The sequence below is a fragment of the Cicer arietinum genome, chromosome 8 (assembly GCF_000331145.2).
Source record: "Cicer arietinum cultivar CDC Frontier isolate Library 1 chromosome 8, Cicar.CDCFrontier_v2.0, whole genome shotgun sequence".
NCBI lineage: Eukaryota > Viridiplantae > Streptophyta > Magnoliopsida > Fabales > Fabaceae > Cicer > Cicer arietinum.
In genome coordinates, this window is record NC_021167.2 from 220,445 (window position 1) to 241,046 (window position 20,602).

The following is a 20,602-nucleotide window of genomic DNA, read 5'->3' on the forward strand; positions in this document are numbered from 1 at the left end:
GAAAGAGAGAATAGAAATTGAGTAATATTCTCTTGTGCATAACGACATGATACAGATGACAAAAGACTAATTATTAATATTATACCCTTCACTAAACTCTTAATACTAATCAAACAAGAAACAAATCAGGAAATATAATAAAATGTGAAATCATTTCTAAGAGGTCAAACCAAGAGACTTCTAAGATATTAAGAGATATAATAAGGATCTTCTAAAAAATGTTACTAGAAATCTTCTACGCTTTCAAAAGTGAGTGAACATAGATGATAGAACTACTAAAGTAAGTTACAGTCAAAGGAAAACCACCGGTTTTTCAACCTATTAGAATTTCTAAATTAAACCATCATTATACAGTTAAATGAAAAAGAGAGAAGGCATTAGTAAAAAAAATTCCTAGGAATCCATGTTACCCAAGAACTTTTATTTTTTTTACTAAACATAGTAATGTTACCTTCTCAAATACATTTTCTAGGAAATATTTTCGGATACCTTCAAACAAACACACTCAAAGTAAGTGGTTTGGTTGATGAATATGTTTTCCTAAATTCAACATCTTACAAAAGATTCTAGTGAAAAAAAAATCACCTTAGATCTAAGTGAACCAATAGAATAGGACTAATAATAAAATTATTAAACCTAAACATTGTTGAGCTGACAGACAGAACCATGCATGATAAAGTAATTTTTCAAACAAACAAACTTGTCCAGTCTAGTACCATAGTTTAGATTTAAAAATTACAATTAAAAATTAAAATACAAAAGAAAGAAGAAAAACAATTACCTCAATCTTAGTTAATGGATTTTTTTGAGGAATCGGCTCAACATCTAAAAGCTCCTCTTTCTTGTTTATTGCTGCGGAAAAAACAATTTTAAAGCATGCGTGCAGATTTGAGTTGAGTATTAGTCCAAAGTAGCTATGAATCCTATGATAATGAAACATAGAAATGCTTACCTTCTTGTTCCAAAAGCGAGTTTCGTAAAGAGCTAGAACTCTCACTTATGCCTTCCCCTTTAGCAATATAATCAACTAACTTCCCTCCATAAATTTCATTTAATTCTGAAAATACTTCTGGGGGAAGATTCCTTATAACTTCCGCATCAAGGTGACACAAAGGAGGTGGTGTCGAAATTCGGTCAGCACTAGCTTGGTTATCTTGTATGTTATTGTCCATTTGAACTGAAGATCCTTGCAAAGCACTAGATTCAAGAACGGAAGTGCCATCCATATTCTGCTTGTCATGACCTGACGAAAGAGAAACCACCAGAAGGCATATTTATTAATTCAATCATCAACAAAATCACAAAATGAAAAAACAGTTGTTCATATATGATCTACACCAAATATCTTCTAAATAATAGCATAACATGAAACCCCTATTCAACAACATTTACCATTACCAATAGGATGTTTCTGTTTTTCCATACTTGCAGATCCTGAAGTGAACCATGATTTCAAATTATACTTTTCTGCCCCTTCATGAAATAAATAGTATTAGAAAATTACACGGAAAGTATTGAAAAATAATAAAACCATAGTTCAAATCCAAGGAAAAGAAGCAAATTTGTTTGGACAGATAGATGGAAAGATGAGGAACATCAAGGTAGCAAGTCTCAGCTTAAAACAGAAGTTCTCATTCAGTTCAGTAAGTCGCCTAAAAACTTAGTTGCATGCACAATAAAACAATACTCCCTCCATCTCAAATTAAGTTTCGTTTAAGGTTATGTTTACTTCTTAGGAAAATCATCGAGTGCACTAATTTATATGATAAAATGAGCTTCATATACTTAAATGTCCTTATTAATAGACTTTAGTGGAGTAGTTAGGTGAGATGAGCTACAATAAATAAGAATATATTAGTGTAAAAAGATAATTAGTGCTTCATTGATATTCTAAATGTGACACTTAATATGAGATGGAATGAGTATCGTGTTACAACAGCTGGGTTAAACTTCATTGAAAATAATACAGGTACCTTGCTTTGAGGTCTCACTACTTTCAAGTCTGGAAACGTGCATGCCAATACCTCGAATCTCCTTGACATCTATGTGAAATTGCCAAAAGGAGAAGATGATGGTTAGATTTCCAATTAACAGGAGATATATGGATCCCCTACTAAAAGTACTGGGCTGAAACACTATATATCAATTTTTAAAAATTAAACTAATCACTGATTTTTTACTACCTGTTTTGGACAAGTTCACTAAGTGAAATGAACCAAACACCTGACTAGTTCATAGATTATCCTATTGAACCATTGGATCCTGACAGGTTTCTTAAATTGTGTTATGCAACGCAATGACACAAAGAAAATACCATAAAATTGTAATAAAGATCAAAGGCATAAGCTTCATCATCATACAATCATATAAATTTGTTATAATGATGGCCTAATACTTTGAAACGATAGTCTATTACCAACAATTTCTAGTGCTGAGCTTAAGTGTTTGATATGAAAGCTTTAAATTAGAATAGAATACGATGAACAATATGCAATCCTGAAAGGATGAAACCATTCACAATTTCACATTAAGTGTCTAATGAAACTTTAAGAATAAACCAAGACCAATCCAAACCACATTTACTATAAATGCATCTAGAATTGTACAACTTTCATAACCATCATCCTTCTATAGTATGGTCATTTTAAATATGGTACTTTTGCTTTAGTCTTGGCCTTTCTTATTACAAAAATTTACCAAGAGCATTCTTAACCCCGTCAAATGGGATTGTTGTTTCTTTAACCTTTTTTTTCTTAAGATAGCAAATGAGGCAAAGGATTCAAGAATCTAAGGATACCTATGTAAAAACTTCCAAAACGCTGCTTCAGTTATAGACTCATTAAAATGGTGGAAATTAAAAGTTAAGATACCTATGTAAAAATTTCCAAAAAGCTGCTTTACTATCCTTTGGAGTACTTCCACATTATCAGTGGCAAGAGGAATCTACAGTGAGAATATCAAACACAAAATCAGTCCTGAAAACAAGTAGAAAACCTTTTGGAAGACAATATATCAGTTTAATGCATACATGAAAAATGCTGGAGTTTCAATATTTACCGTTACAGAGTGACTCAAATTTTCACAGTCTCCACAACCCATAAACTTTGCCGGTTCATCAGCATCTTTTCTTTTCTTTTTTATCTAAAACATATATCCAAAAAAATTCTAAAATTCCAAATCTTTTGACATAGAAGTTATAAGAAACATATTATGATAACAGCATATGACAGTTCAAGAAATAAAACAGGACATGAAAAGAAACTCATGAGCCAAAACAGAAAGTTGATATCTGAATAATCTTAAAATAAAAATCTATCAAAGGTAAACATAAATTAATACCTTGAGAGAGAAAGTGCGCCCTTGCATACCACAAGATTGCAATCTTAACGAGACTTCCTTGCAAAGGCTTGTTAAGAATTTCTCACACTGGAAAAACTTTTTAGTCAATATTTTGATTGATTTCATTTTGTAGTACTGTAAAGCAAAAATTAAAAAAAAATATATATATATGTAGAAGAATACTGACATCTTTCATATCTTTGAACCTCACACCCCAATTTACATCAGCACCAATAGACTTACATTCCTGCATAAGTGTACATGATATCATCCTTATGAAAAAGGCTTTAACATAAGCTTATCAAAATAAAATGATTAACCTTCAAAGGAGGAAACAAGGATAAAACACCACATTTGAGTAGGAAGATTGAGAGAAACATACTAGCGAGTGGCATAATGATTTTAAATCATACTGTGGAGAATAAAAGGACCAATTTCCATTTCAGCCTGATTACATTATTTTTCTCATATTAACCAGACAATTTATATTCTTCAATCCTAGTTCACTTTAGCAATTGTTAGTCAGTCACTAAACAAGGACTGCAATGGATGAATGAAAAGGAGTAACTTACACAACAAAATGGCCCGACGTAAAATGGAAGAAAATAAGTGGATTTAAAGAGAGAGAGAGAGAGTGTGTGTGTGTGTGTGTGTGTGTAAGTCCAAAGAATAAACATTCCAAGTCCTTATAATGAGAATCAATTTTGGATTTGAAAGATAAAAAATAAAGTCAAAACAAAATGATGGCCTTTTTCCCTACCTGAAAGTCCCCAACTAACCGGTTATCAATTCCTCTGCTATAATTCCACAGCATTTCTCCTGTCTTCATTCCATAGTCCTTCTGCAGTGAGACCTGCAGATGCAAAGAAAGCAGGTACTGATACACAATAGAATATTCCAAATTGTTTTCCAACTAATGGCCAAAAGAAAATGAACTGGGTAGGAATATAAAATTGAATTTGTGCAAATTGAACGAAAAAAGGTTTTAATTCTTGAAGGTTCTTGAAATGAAATGAGTCGTTTCACTAAAAAATGAAGGCCGGATCCTTTTAAAGCTACTCTCCACACGAGAAGCATTATATTTGCTACCCTTGTTTTGCAGCTTCGCCCTACCTCATTTTTGCTTCCACTTTATCTCTTTTCCCTTGTTTACTTCATATTCTCTCAATCTCAGGCATCCTTCGCAGGTTTTGGTGAAATTTGTATAGCCTCTCCCATTTTCTTCCTCTTTTGAGCTAAAATTTGTGGTTATTCCATGGACTTAGGCATTTTCTTCCTCATTCTAAGGAGAAGAGGATGATACCCACTCCATGAAAATCACACATTCAAGCTCTCCAAAATAGGTTGTTTCATATATTAGATTGGCATAAATTTTTTTGAAGTTATGAGTATTAATTTAGAGATTTTAGTGTTATGCATTGTTAGTATAGCATTAAGATTCTAAAGAATTGTAAAATATTTATTGGTGCTTGAATTCTGTTGGCTACTATGCTTGCTTCCCGTGCCGTGATTTAATTATTTTATAACTGATATTTTAATTACCTTATTATAGTGACTATTATTTAGTAGCATAGCAATTTTCATCTGACTTTTAAAAGAATTAACATTTGTGCATAGTTGTATTTCCCTTCTAATTCATAGTGGTTGTTACACCCTCACAGAGTTTGACTCACCATTTTGCTTATTTATTATCCGAATTACCACGGAGTTAAGTAGCAAGTTTCGAACTGTTGGAAAACCACATTATTTGCGGTCTGCCTCCATGGCATCCTCAGCCCCTTCATGGCATTACTTTCTTTTGGGAAGGCCTCCTTTATTTTGGTGGTCAATTTGGAACTTCGGGGATTTTGCAAGAAAACTTATGTCAAATTTATTTTGGATTATATTGAATGTATTAAAACTAGATTTGCATATTAAGTTATTTGAAAAATTTGGTCAGTCATATACATGTTTTGACAGGTATTTGTTCTTTTGGAGGAAGAAAATACATAGTAGAGACACTATTGAAATTTCAGTAAAAACATAACCCAAGTATGTTGTGATGATTGTTTGGTTGATAAGGTATACCTGAAGCTTCATCATCATACAATCATAAAAGTTTTTTATGTGGCTTATGTTAGGGTCACAATTCTATCCTCAAATTTGAGCCTTCCTTTTTTGGCTTAAATGAATTTCTAATTTTAATGATTATTTGTCTCTTAAATTTAATTTAGTTTGAAACTATTTACTTCCAAGTCGATATATCCTTTTAATGAAGGTTTTAAATCCATTAGTCAAACCATGAATTTCCCAAAGTCAAAGCGAAAGAGAAATATCTAAAACCAGAAAACGGATACTTATAACAGACTGAAAATAGAGTCACAAAATGACCTTCAAAAGGAAGTCAAAGAACAGAAACTGAACTTTCAGAATATCAGGAAACATCAGATAAACAAAATACTATGAGAGTGGATAGTAAAACCTTGGAAATCATCATCAACTGTCCGCACGTATGAACATTCTGCGTCTTCAACTTTTCCTGTAAAACATGCCCTACTCCAGGAAGTGCATTAATTGGGAGTTGACTTAAATGATCTTCAACCTGGAAAAGTAAAACTGAATAAGGCAAGGCAATAATATTGACATATTCCACACATCAACTATTATATAAAATTACATAATTTGTAGGGAATAATTGTAGATTTACATATGTCCAAGTGAACTACAAAAGCTAGAAATTACAAGCAGAAACATGATATCAGTACCCCCAATATTTTCATTAATTATCTAAAGAATTTGATACATAAGTTGTTCGTTAAATATGCAATTGTTATCTAAGTCTGACAGCATAACCTGAGAACATACAGCATAAACCACCATAAATTCTTCCTAGTGAACAATAAGCATTCTGTTCAATGCATCCACATTACATGTCAAGGAATAAGCACTTTTAAAAAAAATTCAAAGCATCATGGTCTGAAGTAATAAAATTTCTTGGACTAGCAAAGATTCAAAAGACTTCACATAATTAAATACAGAATTAAAATAGCAACAATTAGCATTAACACTTCAATCTGCAAATACTCAAAGATAATGTATGGGAAGCTTTCAGCATATAATTCATGGAACAGACACTCCTCTAGCCACATAAAACAAAAGAAATTTACTCAAAACAGGGCCTTAATATCAGTTACATGACACCTCCATCACACCAAAAATACAAATAGAATACTAAGAAAAAAACATATTTTCTGAATGGTACAGTATGCAATTATGATCATATAGAGGTGTCCCAGAACTTTCCAGTCAGTTAGCGGAGCTAGCATAACTGACAATCAGTTATTAACAGATTAGTTAGTTTAAGTCATTAGCTATAGTTCTGTTTTTGCAAGCTGCCGCAGTTGTAAATACAGTTGTATTCAGCAGATGAATCAACCAATAACAGATTCTATCTCGTTTCCTTACCTAAAAACTCTCTCACATTTTCTCTCTCCTGTAGATTCAGTAATGAATAACAGAAACTCCTGAACATACCCTTTCTGGAGTTATATGATATTGACCGTCTGGTTTAGCAGTTCTAGTAGCAATACGAGCCATAAGCATGTTTCCAGCTATGCCAGCACTGGCTGTACATCCAGTGGTTTCATAGATCTCTTTCCTAATGGATGATGCTAAAAGTTCAGGATCTTCAACCTTTGAATGGGTGACATCTAAAAATGCTTCATCACAGCTTACAGCCTGTATTAAGTGACAGTTACAGCACTAAGGACACACCAACTGAGAATATATGAACTTAAAGAATGTCCAAGTAAGCATAAAAAACCTGCACTTTGTTGCAACATCGATGCAATATACTATAAAATTGATCAGCTACCTGCAAATTGTCCGCAACATCTTTGTAAAAACCAATTATAAAGGGTGAAAAAAAGTTTAAAAAAAAAATATGAAATTGTATTCTTCTTTGTAAGTAATCAATTACAGACACACTTCTGTTACTTACTTCCTCGTAAGCTTCAAAGTTGTATGGAAAGATAACAAGGTGGGGACAAAGAGCCTTGGCATCTCGAACAAACATACCAGCCCTAATACCTAAAATGACAGAAGGAAAAAGTTACATAGCAAAAAGATAAACAATATATGCCGCTTATTAAGTCATATTATCATCATATAACTTAGCATATAACCAACCATAACTACGAGCTGGGTAGTTTGCAGAGGAAATCTCAGCAGTTCCCTTAGAATTATTCGAGTGGCATACAGCTACAGGCTTGTCCAACAATTCAGGGTGGTTTCTGATTACCACTGAGACAAAAAAGCAATCCTGGGGCAGCACACACACATAAACATAACATTTGTACTTAAAAATCTAAACTGTTAAGTATTGAACAAATAATGTAAGTTGACAACAATTAGTTATTTCCCACATCCTTGTATATAAAGCCTACCATGTCAACATGGATGACGACTGCATTCCCAGAAACCGTAGAGGCATTAATGTTAGAAATTTCATTGTCAAACCCAGTAGACGGGATGGGAAAACGCTTTCGGTACCGATTTCTCCAGGTTCCAATAAAGTGGAGCCGTGAGCTCTGCACATTGCATATACCAAACTTCAGCTAGGATATTGCAAAATATAGCGTCATCAGTGGAAATTAGAAGATTGGAAATTTAACAATTTGCAGTGATTTTAAGATGCAGTCAGCGAGGAAAATTATGTCAAAGTAAAACGAGGAGAAAGTCATCATACAGCAACCATAATTAAAGAAAATAAAGAATGTCGTCATTTTGCCAAGCAGTATGAAACTTTTATCAACTTCACTACCTTGAAATAATTTTCCACAAAATTAGGATCTGAAAGAGTTGAATGACACTGTTTAGAAGGCCTGGTGGAGGAAGAACTTGCAATTTCGTTTACATTCTGGTCATTTGAGCAGAGGCTAGTAACTGATGTAGAAGGTTCTTCATTATTAGGTTTAAGTTCACCTTGGAAGTTCATCACATCTTTAGCGGCATCATTGCTTCCTCCTACAGGATCTTCTTCATCACATTTAACTCCAACACTAGTCAGCTGCTCTTCCATCATAATTGCATCAGTATTCTCAGAGACAACATCATCAGCTTCGATAGTGATTTGCCAGCTAGGTTCAACCACCTTTGCAACATCGGATGAATATCTATCCTTTGAGTTGCCAACTCTAGCAGATGAATCTTCAATGTCTGGCTCTACTTGACAAAGGGCATTTGTAAAAGTATCCTCTGACATTTTGCTATTTCTCAATGAGAAGAAGGCCGACAGTTTTGGTTGGTTATTAGGAAGCTGTTCAAGTTGATAAGGCACCCCTACCAAGGCAAATTTTGCATCTTTTGAGATGATGACTTGGAAAAACAAATAAAATATTATCTTATCCCACAAAAATAATGAAATTAATACGGAAACGCATGAAAAAACAGGACCGGATAGTAATACTTTCATATGTGGACCTGGATTACGAAAGCATTCAAATAGTCCCATTCTATCTGCTTTCATCATCCTATCCTTCCTCTTCAAAAACAAATTAGAAGTTTTCCCAAAGAAGGAAAAACACAAGTGTACAGGAAATGCAATAACTTACAGGTCAAGAGTCTATTAGATGCAACTGAATCTAAAATCCAAGTTGGTTTTACCACTGGAAGCCCTGCACTGAAAGCTCTGCAGTGGACCATGCAACAATTAAATTTAAGAAGTACCCAAGAGTAGGACTCAAACCTCAATTTTGTTAAGGACATGAAAACAAACCTGAGGTTCTTAACTTTACTGTCAGGAAGATTGGTACAGATAATATGTGTTACACGATGCCTAGAGAAATAATTCTCAAATCTTCCACCATACTTTAACATGTAGCCCCGCAGTTCCTGAAACATGTTTGTCATTAACGTTATTATGTCATCCCTTTGTTTTTTCCCAAAGGTTTGACTTAACCAAAAATACCATGTGAAAAAGCCAACTAAAAATACAATTTGCTGTCACACTTTAGTCCCTTAAAGATAATCGGAATAAAACTGTCAGTAAAATTTAACATAACAACGGTCACCCCTTTCTCCTTGTTGAAAACTCAAGTGATAAACAGAGTGATGAAAAAGGAAATAAGATTAACCTGGCTGGAGGGAACCGTGAAACCATCAACAAAAATTGAAACTCCGGCGAATATAGGCTTCCCAGAAGTAGAGGCACTAAAGGAAGACGTGGAAGCTTCGGCGTTGAATTGATTGTGTAGTTTCCGATTCTTCTCAGTCATATAACTGCATTTACATAGTCAATTAAAAAACACTGGTGTGAAAATGTTTAGAAATTAAGACCGAGTAAGAAAATTGACAGCATCCAATCGATAGTTGTTGCCAATATGAAAAGAATAATAATAGTAACCTGCCGAAATCGGAAAAGGGAGGCTTTCGGGAGGAGGAGGAGGAATTTGAGCCCCAGGCGACGCCTAAGGTTTTCTGGTTGGTGGCTGTGGTCTTCATCTTCTTCCTCTTGTTGTTAGCACTGTTATTATCATTGGATCGAATGGAAGATGCTGAATTAGAGAAAGAGAGAGTTCGTTTGGAATTAGGGGCTGAGGAGGAACGAAACGAATCCAAACTCATTGTAATATTGATAATCTGAGAACATAAAAGACGATGGAGGAGAGAATGATCCAAAACTGTCTACCACCAATGTCGCTGCTTCTTCTTTCAAACGTACGAGGCGGTTAAACTTAAACACGGTTTTATTTTATTTTTAATCCTTAAATAATAATTATTTTTATTATTCTTATTATAAAATTATATAATTCATATTTGAGTTTCTTCTAAAACCGTTCACATTTGAAAAATTATTTTTTACATTATTAGTTATTTTTTGAGGGATTTTACATCGTTTTTGAGTGATGTTTAAATTTTTGAAAAAATAATAATCTAAATAAATTATATTTTTTAAATAATTATATTTTAGATTTAGCTAAAATATGAATTGTATAAAGACGCAAGAGGTGATTTTGTTTGAGGTTTGTCTAATCAAATTATATCAAAGCTAAACATTAAAGATGATATTGTGTATGTAATCTGTGGACAATAAATTTTTTCTATTGACATGACAGAATAGTGAAATCTGAATCGTTGAATGAAAAAATAAGAGAAATGTAAAATACGTGGTAGAAAAAAACTAAAAGAATTAATTTTCATTTGTCGTGTGAAAAATGGACTATAAACTTAAAATTAATTATGTTTTAATAGAGTCTAATTCTAAATTTGTGGTAAAGACATTTGAGTTTGGTCAAATAGTTCCCTCATAATATGACCCTAAAATTTATTAATGCAATAAGTTTCTTGTGAATATATCAAATCACGTTGTTGAATAAATTAAATCGCTTTATTAAATATATCAAACAATATCCTTCAAAAAAAGTGATATCATGCAATAAGCGAAGGTAGCAAGTTGCAACTCAATCCATAGCTGGCGTAGATCCACTATTTTTCATTCTTGTAATCATGATTTTAGCCATAATCCAACTTGTATTAAGAATATTATTCATCTCGAAATGATGAGTTTTCCTTGTCAAAAAACTTTTAATCCATTAGTTAGCGGTGTCCACCACATGGAATCCACCATGAATTCCAAACACCACTTACAACCTAAAATGGTATCAATTGTAGATAAATTATAAGTTGTAACCAATATTTCTGATCAGAAAACTTAAAGAAATTATTGTTAATTTATTATAACTCAGACCTTATCTTGTCCATAATTTGGTGTAACGGTAAGACTGCAGTTCCGAAATAGACGCATACGAGATTTTATTGACTTTTACACACAAGACACGTAGCCAAGGTCTACTATCGGTTGTGCTCTGTCATAAAACTAAAAGCAATGAATTATCTATGGTTCTTTCAAATGTGAAACAGTCGGAAAGGCTAAATGAGAAGGAGGAAAATCATTAGTTATAAGGGACTCGCGTAGAAGCTAAAGTGAAAAATTCTTTACCTGGTAAAAGTTCAAAGTCTCATTACTGTTCTTTAATGAAAAGATCAGTCTCATTTTTAGTTGTAAGCAACATCGACGCTAAAATAGTACTGTTGAGTAATGATCAGGCAAATAATTATATAACCAATCCAACTTTCAAATATCATATCCGCATCCACATAATTTGAGACAAGTTTAATCGCATCAACCTAAGGAACTAAACCAGTAGCACCTTCGATACCTAATCCCAAATAAAGAATGTAGGAATCAATCCAATAAAAATTATCTTTTTCATCTCTAACTCTCCAAACTAAATTCTGCATAAAACTCTTCCTCGCAGAACACAGGCCACACTTTAGTAACCACACTTGTATTTTTTTCCCTAATAATAACCTCAGACATGATATGCTTCTATTTATGTAAGAAGGATAAAAATGACTATAAACATTGGCTATTTGTGTCTAGTCACTCTTCTTCTCGTTTAAACTCGTCATTTTATTTTCTTTCTCAATTCATTCCTTCCTACTTATTGTGATCATTCACTTCCTCTCTCGTTAAACTGGCCAAACCCAAATTTGATGCCGTGAATGATGCAGGCAAATGCTCCATTACAATTATTATTGCAACACTATATAGCATATACAAGTTGAAAATCACCCTATATTCATCACCATCATCTTTGCTTGTCTTACAACAACCTCAATTCTCTACATTCTACAGTATTGGTAAGGTTCTTGAGTCTTGACTACTTGGATCAACTTTTTTTGTCTTGGTTTACTTATATATGTCAAAATGAAGTTGTTAGACTCCACATAATGATAATGAGATAAAACTTGAATATTGTTGTTATAGTTGATTTAAAAATGAAGTTGGCTAGTGGCAGGGATCGTCCTCGCATAGTGTGTTTATCTGTTTCCATGAGTAGCTTGGGGAGTGGTGTATTGCATGTATGCAGACAACACAACGGGGGTAGGGGGAAATGGTATTCGTGAGATCTTCAAGGAGACAACTACGCATAGCTAACGAAGCTTTAAAAAATACTAGTTATATATGATAAGCTCGATTTTATTCATGGAATAAATAAATAGAATCTTGAACAAGCTCTAGGAAAAAATTAATCCAACTGCAAATTACACACAGTATTATATGAAGACAGAATTAACTAACACATAAAAAAGAATGTGAAAACGGACGGTGCAAAGAAGGGTTGAGCGGGGAATAAGAACAAACAGTTGGGCGGCACAGCTAAACTAAGCGCAGCAGATCCCCTTCAGCTTATCCGCGGCAGATTCATCAACTGAATACTGCAGTGCAGTGAGTGGCATCCATTGTATATTAGAAAATAGATAAATAAATACAGGATTAAGAAGAAGATGAAAAAAAAAAAGAGTAGGAAGTGGAGGGACGGACCTTATGGAGAACCCATAGGGAATGGGTGTAGGTGCGTTGAAAGAGATCATGGAGGGTGGAAGAATCAGAAGGATCAACCTCACGGTAATTCACAAAGTTCTCGCGGGCGTACTTGGCATAATAACCCCTCGAATCCTTCGGTAATCGCCTTACAAGTCTCAGAACCTCTGCGTACGCTCGCACCGCCTTCTCCATCCCTTTTCAAAACACACCACGATCCAACAACTTCAAATCACTATCTAAATATTTGGTGTACTTGTTTTATTTTTAGAATCTAAACATAAAACTACTTTAGTAAAAGTATATCGAAAACTTTCTTTTTAAATTATACGATAAATGCTCGTATTGTTATTTTACAATAATATTTATTTATTTTTTAAAAAAATTATTTTTATTTTTTTTAATTCAAATTTTTATTTATTTTTATCTATAGCACTAGCATTATCCACGCTTCTAAATACTATTTCAAAAAAGTGTTGCAACATGGTTAAAGTTTGAATATTCTATTTTCTTTATATGACATATAAGCAAAACGATGTTTAAATTTGTCAATATCATCTTGCATTAACATTAGCATTCATGAAATTATGGATAAATTTATTTTGACTCTCATTTTTTATATATTTGTATTTTTCTTGTGTATTTGATAGTTCATTTACGAGAGAGAAAAAATAAATGAAAAATAAAAATGTGTAAAAAATTATGAATGTAATATACCGGTGATGGTTACGATTCATATTTTATTATAAATTTTAATTTAAAAAAAAAAAAAAAAAACTGAACTTAAAATTTAAATTATTGAATCTCAATCCAAAATGCATAAATGTCCCTCACCTCTCAAGTCACATTCTCCTCTTTTTTTCATTTCATCACCACTCAAAATTTCATTTCAATACCTTTTTTTTACTTGTTTTCCTCCATAAACCTCTTAAAAATAGGAGAAAATACGACCAAGAAGAAGATGACCAAATGATAAGAACCCCATCATCGTTGTTTCTCTTCCTTTTTCCATTACTTTTCTTTTACCTATCATTTTCCCCTAATTTCGTAGCATCCTCACTTTTTCCCCGATTTCTTATCATTCCTCCCTTTTTTTTCAAGTTCACACTTGTTCAAACTAATCTTGTTAATATTATTCATGTTGCTAAGCATTTTCCAATTTAGAATATGCTTATTTAATTTGCCAACGAGGAGAAAAATATCAATAAATTCATGTGCATACTAAAACTATTTCTCATGTTTTTCGAGAATGCTGTGAGTAAAGAGCTTCGGATTAGGCTTGCGAGGATTCAAGTTCCCATAGATTTCTAGGTGCATGATGTGAATAATTGCCTCCTAAATTGTATCGCAGGCCTCTATCTCATGGAGAATGAAGACTGACAGACTACTTTTATGGTGGTTCTTGATTGTTTGTGGCGAACTCGGAATGAGAATATCTTCAAGAATTTTGCCATATCTGTTAGAAAATTGATTTCTAATGATGTTCGCCAAAGGGTTGGAAAGTTTGGGTCTATTTTGGCTTATGGTGGAGTTGCATGTGACGATAATAGTGTTTCTCTTCGTTTGCACGGTTACTATGGAACGTTTGTACCATAAAGGGTTAAAGTTAGGGAACCCACCCAAAAAATCTACGATGTACATGGTAAAAATCTAGATATATAATAATTATGGAGACCGATAATTATCTGTAAAATTAAGTAGGAGTGCGGTAGTACTTGCCCCGTCCTACACTTATATAAATATATTATTTATTTAGTATATTATATTATTGTTTAGTTTAATTAATTATTTTTTTTATATTTTAACATCTATTAATATTATTAGACCAATACAATATTTATAATCGAAATAGAAACATTTGTAAATATTTTAGGAATTTGATTATGATTAACAGGTAAATAATTGTCATTTTATAACTAAAAGTTGTGTTTTATTAATCGTGACTTTATAATTATACTTGCAACTTTCTGTCAATTGCTTTTATAGATCTCGAATAATATTTTCGTAAGACTTGCAACTTTATAAAATATTATTATGGATATCTGAGTGTATTGTAACGATTGTTCATTTGAAATGTTTTGAGTTAAAAAATATTTTAGTTTATAATATTTTATGATTGGATTTTAGATATTTAGATAATTTTTAAATTTAATCAAAACAATATTCATTTATTCATTAAGTATAGGTAATAGATATGGGGTACGAACATGGGCACTTAGGTACTCAGATGGTCAGATAATTGTATTATAATTGATACCCAATAGGATATGAATACGATATGAATATTTTTTTAAACCACGCGATGGGTACTATAGTACCTTATCCAAACCCTATACATTGTCATCCCTAATTAAAGTCGGCTATTGACCGAAATTTTAGAGTTATTCCCATTGAATCTAATTCTAGAGTGGTTGTTGGTTTGCTTAATAATAGTTGTGGTTCTAATCATCCGTGCTTTCTTCTAGTTTCTCAAAATTTTGACTCTCTTGCGGTAGTTGGATTTAAAACATGTTTTTTTGCAAAGTGGATCAAGTGACACATGTTGTTGCCAAGTTTGCACTCCAATTGAATAGTTCAAATTGCATTTTTTACGTTAAGTCTAACTTTGCCTCTATTGCTTAAGGTTGATTTGAGTGTCGTTGCCTTCCGTAAAAACTTTAGGATTTGTTCTCTTATTGTTTTTGTCTCTTGTTGTTGGGGCCAGCCCCCTTTCATAAAAAAACATTGTTGGGATGGTATCTCTCTTCATAAATGATATAAAAAAATACAATAGAAAGTGTGGAGGATGTAGATGGACGTAAATAGAAAGATTAAACGAATAAAAAAATGTAATGGAGAAAATAGCGAAAGAAAGCAAGGAGTGGATAGATGAAGTAATAGTAGTAATAGTGGCATACAAAAGAAGTGTCCTCAAATACAAAACCTCGGCTGAAATAATGTCCCAAGAATAAATGCAAACAATGTATAGTAGTGATCCAGATAGACAGCAATATATAAAGTCCGAAATGACATCCAGAAAATAATATATAGCAAAATAAGAATGATCGATCTGCAGTCCGAAAACATATCTAGAACAGTAAGGAGAGGAAAGCACATCCAAATACTAAGCCAAGCACCATCTTCTGCGACCACAACTTGTGTACCCCACTCTGCAATGCAATAGCCACAAAGTTAGTTAGTTAGTTTGTTTAACAACTCACACTTCTCATATACATACACTCTGTTTGCTTTGTTCAATCTGCCTTTTTGGTTTACAAATTAAATCTGTATGTTCTAATTAGCATTGAGAGAGAGAGAACTTACATCATCGTTACCAGATGGAGCGGGTGAGGGAGAGGAGAGGCTGGGAGCGGGAGCTTCGGATGGCGAGACGGGTGCCAATGCAGGAGCTTTACTCTTGAGTTTTGCAGGAGCTGGAGCTGGAGTAGTTGCTGGAGTGGCTGCTGGAGGAGATGATAGTGGAGTAGGCGTGAGTGCCGGTGGAGGAGTTGCAGGAGGAGGAGTTGCGGGAGGAGGAGAGAATGGAGGTGGAGAGGCAGGGGGTGGGGATGCGGGTGGAGGAGTGAGTGGAGAAGGAGGAGGGGAAGACTGAACTGGAGGAGGAGCGGAAACAGGTGGAGGAGAAGATTGAAGTGGTGGGGGAGTAGACTGAGCAGGTGGAGGGGAAGATTGAGCGGGTGGAGGAGAAGATTGAGCGGGAGGAGGAGAAGCTTGGGGAGTGGTTGGCGTTGGAGGAGCATTAGTATTAGGAGGAGTGGTTGGCGTTGGAGGAGCGTTAGTATTAGGAGGAGTGGGTGGTGCTGGAGAGGTGTTTGGGGAAGTGGGTGGAGATTGAGATTGAGATTGAGCTCCTGCGCGTGCAAACACAGCGCAAATCAAAGCAACCGCCAAAAGTATATTATATGTACCCATCTTCTTCTTTGTGTTAATAATATTGCAGCTGGATAGAAATAGAATGAGAAGAGAGTAGTTAAGAGTTGTTCTGACTCTGGGGAGAGGTTAAATAGGCAGGGGAATGAATGAGTTTGGATCTTAACTAACGCAAAGTAAAGTAAGGGTTCCGTATTATATAATCATGACAGTCGCTACTCTCTACCAAACACTTTCCATCGCCGTTTCATTCCATTCCATCTCTGGAAGGAATGTCACAACACTACATTATATCATCATAATAATAATAATAATAACTGTCAATCATATTGCTGCCACCTCGACCTCCTTTCACTGCTAGCTGCCTCATGGACCCCACCGCCTCTTTTTTTTTCTATTCTTTTCGTTACTTTTTCTCTCGCTTTTTCTATATCAACAACAACTCAATTCAATTCTTGTTCAAACGTCAATCCTCTACATTTCATCCATGCTCAATTTTTGTTTAACCAATTCTTATATGTTCAAATGCATTATTATCGACCTACAAATTTAACTATACTTTAGGATCAAAACAATAGTGGAATGTGTGATTTAATGAGTGTGTGTGACAACGTGGGTCATTTGGAGGCTGGATTACATGTAGGCATGTGTGATTTGCACGCTACGTTGAGAGTTAAAAAGGAAAATAGAAAGCAAATGCAATAAGGGACTGGTTGGTAAGGTGGATCTGGATACTCATGTTGGGTCCTACTCACCTCTCTGTCCAAGAGTAACATATATTACTAATTTGTTGAATCAGATCCCCATGCACTGCATAATGCATATATAAGTTATAACCCCAAATTATGGTGGGGGCTTCACCCTCTGCTGGCAATAAACACGATTATTTTGATTCACATGTATGTGTTTGCTTTTCATTCAATGAAAACAGTACCAGTAAGCATCCATAGGAACAGTGCTAAGTAACGACCAAGACTTTGCTTAGAAAACAATCCAATCCACATTTCAAGTCAGCTTTGGAAACCATGATTAGCAGTGTAATTATTGTCTTAAACATAGACCCACTAATAACTACTTAGTGTCCTTCACACATTACTATCAATTAGTAACGTAACTAATCATTGAATTGAAAAGTGTTCAACATCTTAAACTACACTTAATTAATTGAACGTATGCTGTATTTTATTTAAAAAGAGAATAGGAGCTGAGTATTATACAGGTAACCTATTATTTCAGTAACTAGACATTTCACCCTCTTAAGCACTGTCATCAGTAGTTTGTTCGAACTTTGATTTCAGAATATTTAATTTCTTGCACTTCACAGCATAAGTAAATAAATAGCTGCCAAGTGTACATTATGTTTTCAATACATTTAACTAACCCGGGGGATAATAATCTTTGAAAGGGATAAGCTATCGCAGCAACCGAATGGTACAATTTGAAAGCCAACTGATTTTGCTTTTGCTTATGCTTACTTAGAGATCGAAAGTCATAGGCTCAAGCTCAACTTCATTTTTAATTGATTATTAATTTTAAAACTAATAATTTTACGCTCAAAAAAATGGAAATTGTGCTTGGTGCGTTAGAAAACAAATAAAAAGTGGGTGAGAATGAAGTGACATTTCAACCACCATTTGTTGGCTCGTAAGTATCTATCTATTCCACCAGGTTTGTGTTAACTTAACTCCCATCAATCATTCCTCCTCCTTCATCAACACCTTTCTCCTCTCATGGCTATCAACATAACCTAAAACGCCGTGAAGCTTCTTTTAAATATTGTCGTGTCGCTCGGTAAACTCGATTAAACGTGCAATTTCTATCACATCCCTCTCGAATTTCAATAATATATTTTATGATTTCTATTTTTATGTTTTTTAATTCAACTTAGTCATTATTGATATCCCCTACATGTACTTAGAAACTTAAAATTTATTAGTATTAATTAGTTCGATAGGATTAGTTAGAGTTACTTACTTCATTGGTTAATTACAATATTATAGAGATTAGTTATAAAGTTAGTGTTCACTAATTTTTCAAATCTTTTATCAAATATATATGATTTCCTTGTAGAGTTTTCTCAGCTAGCTATATACTAACACATTTTTCTCCCGATTAATCTTAGATTTATAATAGGATTAGATGGAGACTAAACATTCCACTTGTTGTTTATTTTTTTAAAATTTCACAATAGGAATAAATTTTGTTTTGTTTTCATGTATGCCTCTTTTTTTTATCCAATAGATATTTGCCGCATTTGTTTTAAACTTTTAAAAAAGTGATTTCAGTTTTATAATTCTAAATTTAATTTTTATAAAAATTTACTCAAAAATAGTAAAATTATTTTAAACTTGTTTATTATAAATTTTTTAAAAAATAGATATTTACTATTTAACATGATAAAAATCACATCTTTTAAAAAATATATATTTCTAAAAAATAATCTTTATGAATAACTTCTTAAAATATCTTTTTATTTTAATAATTTTTTAAAATTTCATTACTCAAATAAAATTACAACAAATAAATAAAATACTCAAAATAATTTTTACAATAAATTATTTAAACTAATTTATTATTTAAAGCATTATTTTTTAAAAATTATAACAAAATAATTAAATATTATAAAAATCATTTTATAAAAACTGTAATAAATTAACGGGCCTATTTTATTAGAGAAGCACAGTCCAAGTCTATAACATTTTTTTTATATAAAATAAAAAAAATAAAAAAAAATAAAAAGAGAGAAACATAGTTCAATATATTCATTCACCTAAAATATAAGTTCAAACACCACTAATGTTAAATTTTTTAGAATTCTACCTTACACTCTACAGTTGTACATATCACTCCCAAGACACAAGAAAAATACAATTGTATACTTTTAACCATTTATAATAAGTATCAAATTAAATTGATAATTTCGAAAGTTTTAAATTTTCAAAATAATGATTACATTCTCATAAATCGTGTGTCTATTATTAAAAAATTAATAAATTCCATAAAAAAAACAAATTGCTATAATATAAGATGGCACAGTGAAGTCCACCTACTTTATAATGATCATACAACTATTAGAATATATTTATTTATAAAAGTTTATATCATTAGTAAGCAACATTTTTCCTTTGAAAATATGATCAAGTTTTTATCATAAAGAAATAATAGAAGAACTGTAATTTATTATTTAATTTCAAAAGAAACTAATGTATTTGCCTTTTCAAATTTTTCCAATTCCCATTAGAAGGGTTTGTTGTATTTTCACATTATTCTACTAAATACATATAATATAATATAGGACTCTATAACTTTTCATATTAATTACAAATCAATTTAATGTGTCATTTAGTTTGTAAATTATATTCACAATCCTTATTTGAATTCAACTTTTTAATAAAAAATAGTATGGCCATATTTCCTATTTCCATTTCCCCTTTTTTCAGCTCTTGCAAATAATTGGCTTCCTCTATAGTATTTTTCATAAAAAAAACTCAAAGAAGAAAATTAAGAATTGATTGTGTTTAACACACATATGTTTATTTGGTTATGGTATGCTACTCATTTTTGCTTATCCATTAATTTGCATGTGATTATTACTTGTTTCTTATAATCTCATTTGTTCGTGAATTTTGCAGTTCTTACGTAAATCGTTTTATTATTTGAAACATGAAATCATAGGATTTTGTAAACTGAGTGAAAAGTTATATACACAAGTATTAAAATCATCCTTATTTTTTTCATGAAAAAAATGTATAATTCATGTGGTGTTTTGAGATAATAATTTTTCGACAGGTATAATTATTCTCAAAACACGAAGAATCATCATTTTCTTTAATTATTCTCATAAAATTGCGAAAAGTAGAAGTTTGATATGTGCAATTCACAAGTTTATAAAAAAAAAATACAAAAGAAATCAATGAGTTTATGTGTTTTAGACAATGATATATAAAGTTGTATCAGACTACAAACTTCTGTCAATTTTGTTATCATGTGATTATATGAGCCATCTGCAACTCTTTATATAGAAGG

At 32.6% G+C, this 20,602-nt stretch overlaps 3 protein-coding genes across 7 annotated transcripts in view; all 3 read right to left on the bottom strand.

Annotated features, from left to right (window-relative positions):
- Nucleotides 1–10,054, bottom strand: part of LOC101491192 (DNA repair protein REV1) — a 15,501-nt gene extending 5,447 nt beyond the window's left edge. The window contains exons 1-20 of one of the 5 annotated variants that reach the window (XM_073364408.1): nt 9,722–10,054; nt 9,453–9,597; nt 9,095–9,210; nt 8,931–9,007; nt 8,141–8,658; nt 7,764–7,934; nt 7,507–7,639; nt 7,319–7,407; nt 7,142–7,192; nt 6,853–7,056; nt 5,801–5,920; nt 4,100–4,192; nt 3,527–3,586; nt 3,340–3,426; nt 3,058–3,141; nt 2,871–2,943; nt 1,974–2,042; nt 1,393–1,467; nt 953–1,243; nt 782–852 (exon numbers count right to left, since the gene is read on the bottom strand). In XM_073364408.1, the coding sequence (XP_073220509.1) occupies nt 782–852; nt 953–1,243; nt 1,393–1,467; nt 1,974–2,042; nt 2,871–2,943; nt 3,058–3,141; nt 3,340–3,426; nt 3,527–3,586; nt 4,100–4,192; nt 5,801–5,920; nt 6,853–7,056; nt 7,142–7,192; nt 7,319–7,407; nt 7,507–7,639; nt 7,764–7,934; nt 8,141–8,658; nt 8,931–9,007; nt 9,095–9,210; nt 9,453–9,597; nt 9,722–9,942 (2,748 nt within the window). In that variant the 5' untranslated portion in view covers nt 9,943–10,054. Of the gene's footprint in view, nt 1–781; nt 853–952; nt 1,244–1,392; nt 1,474–1,973; nt 2,043–2,870; nt 2,944–3,057; nt 3,142–3,339; nt 3,427–3,526; nt 3,587–4,099; nt 4,193–5,800; nt 5,921–6,852; nt 7,057–7,141; nt 7,193–7,318; nt 7,408–7,506; nt 7,640–7,763; nt 7,935–8,140; nt 8,659–8,930; nt 9,008–9,094; nt 9,211–9,452; nt 9,598–9,721 lie in introns of all 5 variants that reach the window. The other 4 variants (XM_073364405.1, XM_004511239.4, XM_073364409.1 and 1 more) reach the window with 4 other exon arrangements.
- A 2,286-nt stretch (nt 10,055–12,340) lies between these two features.
- On the bottom strand, nt 12,341–12,974 carry LOC101491728 (LYR motif-containing protein At3g19508). The gene is made up of 2 exons (XM_004511241.4): nt 12,707–12,974; nt 12,341–12,600 (listed from the first exon to the last, which is right to left on the bottom strand). Exons 1-2 carry the CDS (start codon nt 12,899–12,901, stop codon nt 12,547–12,549), a joined length of 249 nt encoding a protein of 82 aa, XP_004511298.1. The 5' UTR covers nt 12,902–12,974; the 3' UTR covers nt 12,341–12,546.
- A 2,573-nt stretch (nt 12,975–15,547) lies between these two features.
- On the bottom strand, nt 15,548–16,843 carry LOC101492048 (uncharacterized). Its single transcript, XM_004511242.4, has 2 exons — nt 16,010–16,843; nt 15,548–15,855 (listed from the first exon to the last, which is right to left on the bottom strand). Exons 1-2 carry the CDS (start codon nt 16,616–16,618, stop codon nt 15,775–15,777), a joined length of 690 nt encoding a protein of 229 aa, XP_004511299.1. The 5' UTR covers nt 16,619–16,843; the 3' UTR covers nt 15,548–15,774.
- Between the last annotated feature and the right edge of the window lie 3,759 nt (nt 16,844–20,602).

Coding starts and splice junctions, on each gene's coding strand:
- LOC101491728 (XM_004511241.4), bottom strand. CDS start 12,901: ATGGAGAAGGCGGTGCGAGCGTACGCAGAGGTTCTGAGACTTGTAAGG. Junction 12,601..12,706: donor CCCTATGGGTTCTCCATAAG/GTCCGTCCCTCC, acceptor ACTGCACTGCAG/TATTCAGTTGATGAATCTGC.
- LOC101492048 (XM_004511242.4), bottom strand. CDS start 16,618: ATGGGTACATATAATATACTTTTGGCGGTTGCTTTGATTTGCGCTGTG. Junction 15,856..16,009: donor CTCCATCTGGTAACGATGAT/GTAAGTTCTCTC, acceptor ATTGCATTGCAG/AGTGGGGTACACAAGTTGTG.